Here is a 5,640-nt window from a genome sequence, read left to right on the forward strand (position 1 = left end):
TGAAACGGGCTTGCTGGGTTGGTGTGTACATACATCCTTCATTTAAACCTAATGCCAAAGTTCCACGCACAACAGCAAAGTACAAGAGGGTTCCCATCACTCCATGGGGCTGGCAGACCTCCCAATTCTTACAACCTGCCATTTATAACAACTTTGTTTTATCTCTGTTCCTTCACAATAAAAGGTTCCACCGAATAGGATAATATTAGGAAGAAACTGCTGACTTTTGCTCCTGTAAAAATAATATTACGGTTCAAGGAAAGGGTGACAACCTTATCTATGGGAGACAGGGTGAACTGTTTGTGAATAAAGGAACAGTGGTGTAGGATTTGTTTTGGCGAACTCCAGAGTGGGGATGCAGTTTGAGTAGATAGAAGGCTAGCCAAGGCTGCACGGGGTGGAGAAGAGCAGAAAGGCCAATTCCTGTTGCCCTCTACGCATGGGCAGAGCTCCTAAGCCATCACCAAGGAGGGGGCATATTGTAGCGTCCAGCTCCACCCCAGTGCTACATGTCAGGGCAGCTGGAAAACACCTGGACACACTTCTGTGCTCCATCCTGTTTAGGATACGGCAATATAAAAGGAGAGTGTGTCCCCTACAGAAATGAGCAATACATACACAGTGTCCCCGTGGCCCAGCCGTCCGCCATCCCCACAGCCCCAAGAGTATACCTCTCCAGTAGCAGCCAAGGCTAGGTAGTGGTGACTGACCATCAGAATGGGCAGCAATTTTTACAATGTTTCTGGAGGCGAGGCCTTGGACCAGCTGTGGGACCTAAAAAAGGAAAAATACGAAGAAAAGTAGTCATCAGTCCAAGGAAAATGAAACCAGCGCAGCTCTCCTTTATTATGTATCCCTGAACAAAGCCTGCTCTAACTGGAAGTAGGGCATAAGTCCCTGAGGGCACGGGCCGGCTCTCCAGCCCTTCCCACCCAGCACCAACAGAACAGCGGGCAGCATCCAAGTGTCTGTGACAAGACCAGAGCCGATGCAGGGGCAGGGCAGGCTAGCCCCATGCCACACAGACATGCAGCCGACAGGGAGGAACACCTCGCTTTAATGAAAACATGCCACGTCCCAATTTGCCACTATCCCCATGAGGCCCAACTCCCTCATCTGTCACCTGTCTGGCCCCAAAGTCAAATGAGTTTACACATGGAAATGAGTTTACAAATGGGAATCTCATGACTAGCAATGAGTTTCACTGTAAGGATTTCCTAATCTTCACAACCCAAATCTTGACAATATTACAACTGAGATCATTAAACATAATACACAATAAACAGAAGCTTATCAATCTTCAGAAATCAAATGGCTTAAAGAAACACCAGAGCTTGTGCATCTGTAGTACAGACCCTGCCCCCCAAGGGAACACTGCAGGCAGTGCCCAGAACACTCACCAGTGTGTCACTATTGTAGGCCTCTGTTTACATGCGGCCATTGCGTGACAGAATCAGGAAGCGCTTCTCTGCACAGGCAATCTGTGTGACTCCCAGGTTGGCCAGGCCTTCGCACTGGATCGGACCAATCACACTGGCATAGTATTTCCATCCTATTAACCCCCAACCTTTGACCTCTTGCAACGATCCCTGTAAGATAAGAATATGCTGATTCAAAACATCAAAATAGCTCGTACCATACTGTATTACCTCATTTAGCAGGTATGATGAAGCAACTGAACAGGTTATTTTCCTGTTTCCATTGCATTTCATTTTAACAGAGCCCATTAAAAAGTAGTATAAATGGGCTGGGCGCGGTGGCTCACGCTTGTAATCCCAGCACTTTGGGAGGCCGAGGCGGGCGGATCATGAGGTCAGGAGATGGAGACCACGGTGAAACCCCGTCTCTACTAAAAATACAAAAAAAAATTAGCCGGGTGTGGTGGCGGACGCCTGTAGTCCCAGCTACTCGGAGAGGCTGAGGTGGGAGAATGGCGTGAACCCGGGAGGCGGAGCTTGCAGTGAGCCGAGACCGCGCCACTGCACTCCAGCCTGGGCGACAGAGCAAGACTCCGTCTCAAAAAAAAAAAAAAGTAGTATAAATGACGTTAAATACTAATGTATTTTAAAATGCTCAAACTATATCAGGGTCACTATTTTGTGCTTTAACAGGCAAAATCCCAAAAGCCCACACACAAGGCTGGGAGACCAGCATCCCTATTGGTGGTGAGAGAAATCAAGATGTACAGGAGCAATCTGGTGACAACCAGCCCACACTAGTTGCATCCCCACCTGTGCATGTGCACAGGCACACACGTGCACACATGGAGGACACATGTTCCAGGTCAGGCCTTGCAGAACTATTTGTGTTTTTTGTTGTTTTTGTTTGAGACAGAGTTTAACTCTTGTTGCCCAGCCTGGAGTGCAATGGCGCGATCTTGGCTCACTGCAACCTCTGCCTCCCGGGTTCAAGCGATTCTCCTGCCTCAGCCTCCCGAGTAGCTGGGATTACAGGCATGTGCCACCACACCCGGCTAATTTTTGTATTTTTTAGTAGAAACGGGGTTTCTCCAAGTTGGCCAGGCTGATCTCAAACTCCCAACCTCAGGTGATCCGCCTACCTTGGCCTCCCAAAATGCTGGGATTACAGGCGTGAGCCACCACACCGGACCCTCAGCACTATTTGTATAGCAACATTGTGGCAGTAAGCCCAAGTGTCCACCAATAACAGACTCACTAAAGAAAGATACATAAAAGACACATCCACACACTGAAGACTAAGCTCTTTATAAAAACAAAGAGCGACACTCTGATAAAGTACTCCAGTACATATGGTTAGTAAAAAAAAAACAAGCAACACAAGTAATGCAACATGCTACCACTAGCATACTCATTCCAGAGAACAAGGAGGTTACAGAGGAGACTGAAAAGTCAGAGGAAGCAGGTGGGAAACTGGGTGGAAGGGGTGGGCAGGGGAAGCGACAGTGTGTCTCTGCCTAGTGTTGATTTTTGAACCATGTGACTGTATTCCCTTTTTTAAAATGACTGTAAAACAAAATAAATACTCTTCATATTAGAAATAAAATCTTAGAAAAATTTGGATTCAAAACTAGGATTAGTTATACCCTGGCAAAGTTCACCACCATTCCCAAAGGCAGTTTTCTCATTGACATAATGAGATACAACAGCGTGCATGAGGTCCTCAGTGGGCCTGCACCCTACAGGTGCTCCACACACGCAAATCACTACTATTACCATTACTATTACATAAAAAATATAATATATAATTATACTGTCACTACTATAACCAGCATTACATACTAAGACAGCCCGCGTTCAGAGTATAAAGAAGGCTGTGGAACCCCCTACAGAAGGTGGGAGGGCCTGGGGCTGTGGATAAAGGGGAGCTCTCTGGGGCTATGCCACCTGAACCTGGAACCTAGGCCCCCAGTTTCGGTCCCCAGGCCTGTGCGCCTCAGCTTGCTCATCACTCACTCTCAACATGGATAACATTTTCAATGGCAAACATGTTTAAAAACCATAAGCCAGCTCCCCACAACAATACCAGAAAAAACAAGTCTCCACACGGGCCCAGGATGAGAACCTAGAAGCGGTACTAGCTACAAAACACACGGAGAACACGGTTCTTGCACACACCTTATGAGACGTCAGAGGGCTACATGGTGGGGGCGTCTACAGGGCGTAGCCAGACGGTCTAAATGGGCCATGACAACAACCGCCGTTTGTTGCAGATCAATGGCAAGCTCGTTGTCTTGTGGAAGGGTGAGGTACCTCAGGAAACTCTCATTGGGGCTCAGAGGGCCAGACAAAAGCTAGAAAGGAAAAGTAAACAAACATTCAGAAATGGTGGGAAAAATTAAAGTAACACAATTAGCCTTTAATTACTCTTTATATTTTGGTATTGACTCATTTGACCCATCAAATGACAATGTCGATGACACAGTTATACTATACATCTATATATTTATGCAGCATATAAACTGACAGTACAAATGTCTAAATTTGCTGTATACATGTACACAACATTGACTGTGTATGTATACATTTATGATACTACAGGTAAGTTGAATCCACACAGATTACTAACATGACCAAACAACCTTACAGGCCTAGGACCCCCGGAGAAAGGCAGAACCACCTCTGTGGAAACCCAACACAGCATCTCAAGCTGGCCTTGAAATCTAAAACCAAAAACTTTATTTTAATCTAAACGTTGCCCACTCTGGAGAACACCTACTTTCATTTGCAAATTAAATCATAGTTCTAATTCTTCTAAAGGCAGAAGAGCCCTATTATCATTAAAGACTGCAAATAGAAGAAAAACCAAAGCATGATATTGGAATGCCTAAGACTTTCCCCAAAATACTGGCAAAATCCAACTTATACTTGACCTGTAAAGACCAGCAGTCCTGGAGGTTTAGGCCCCTGCTCCTCCCCCAGCTCAGTGTCCACACCTGTTAGGCGGGGAGCTGGCACTAAACAGAGTGACAGCTCAGGTGACATGCCCTGCACAGAGCCCAGAACATAGGAAGGGCCAACAAAGCAGACCACTATTTTCGTTGTTCTTTTCTGGTATTGATTTAAAAGTGCATGTCTCAAGCTTGGTTCTCTGCTGACAAGGAAGTCAGTGTTCACTGATCCGAGTCTTCTCCACAAACAAGTGGCCTCCCACACCTGTCTCATCTGACTCGCCGCTGTTACCATCAAACATACACACGCCAGAGAAAAACACTGCCGTGGACACGCACACTGGTCTTGCTTAAAAAATAACTAGACTCGAGTGCCACCTACACACAAAGTTCCATCATGACACTCACGTGCATGTCGCCCTTGGAGTGGGGCGTATCCTTCCTGTAAATGATGCTCTGGAACCTTTGCAGCAAGGGCAAAAGCGGGGCGCTGGTGCCCGGGGCAGCGGAACGCTCATTGTCAGTCTCCTGTGCCTTGCTGTCCCACAGCTTAGGCAACAACAGGATGGCAGACAACATTGGGAGGCTAAAGGAGAAAAGATATTTATTCCTAGTAAAAACAGATTAACTTTTTTTTCATGGTTGATCAAAAATAAAAGCAAACAGCTAGATAGAAGTGAACAAATACTTGGGATATGAAAGGAAACGAAAGTAAAGCCGTGGTAATTAAATCACTGAATTGACACTAAGATTTTAGCACAAGTCATCGCCTTCTGCTGATAGGAAAGACCAGTTAAGAAGCTTAAAGAGCATGTTTACATGAAAGATGATTAAAGATTTCCAAGTTAGACCTAAAACCATAAAAACCCTAGAAGAAAACCTAGGCAATACCATTCAGGCCATAGGCGTGGGCAAGGACTTCATGTCTAAAACACCAAAAGCAATGGCAACAAAAGCCAAAATTGACAAATGGGATCTAATTAAACTAAAGAGCTTCTGCACAGCAAAAGAAACTACCATCAGAGTGAACAGGCAACCTACAGAATGGGAGAAAATTTTTGCAACCTACTCATCTGACAAAGGGCTAATATCCAGAATCTACAATGAACTCAAACAAATTTATAAGAAAAAAACAAACAACCCCATCAAAAAGTGGGCAAAGGACATGAACAGACACTTCTCAAAAGAAGACATTTATGCAGCCAAAAAACACATGAAGAAATGCTCATCGTCACTGGCCATCAGAGAAATGCAAATCAAAACCACAGTGA

General features: G+C 45.4%; 1 protein-coding gene across 1 annotated transcript; it reads right to left on the bottom strand.

Annotated features, from left to right (window-relative positions):
• Window positions 1-3,607: 3,607 nt before the first annotated feature.
• LOC100588338 (E3 ubiquitin-protein ligase HERC2) lies at window positions 3,608-5,243 on the bottom strand. The gene is made up of 2 exons (XM_030815116.1): window positions 4,778-5,243; window positions 3,608-3,772 (listed from the first exon to the last, which is right to left on the bottom strand). The coding sequence occupies exons 1-2, from the start codon at window positions 4,946-4,948 to the stop codon at window positions 3,608-3,610; spliced, it is 336 nt and encodes a 111-aa protein (XP_030670976.1). The 5' UTR covers window positions 4,949-5,243.
• Window positions 5,244-5,640: the final 397 nt, after the last annotated feature.

The sequence above is a fragment of the Nomascus leucogenys genome, chromosome 6 (assembly GCF_006542625.1).
Source record: "Nomascus leucogenys isolate Asia chromosome 6, Asia_NLE_v1, whole genome shotgun sequence".
Lineage (NCBI taxonomy): Eukaryota > Metazoa > Chordata > Mammalia > Primates > Hylobatidae > Nomascus > Nomascus leucogenys.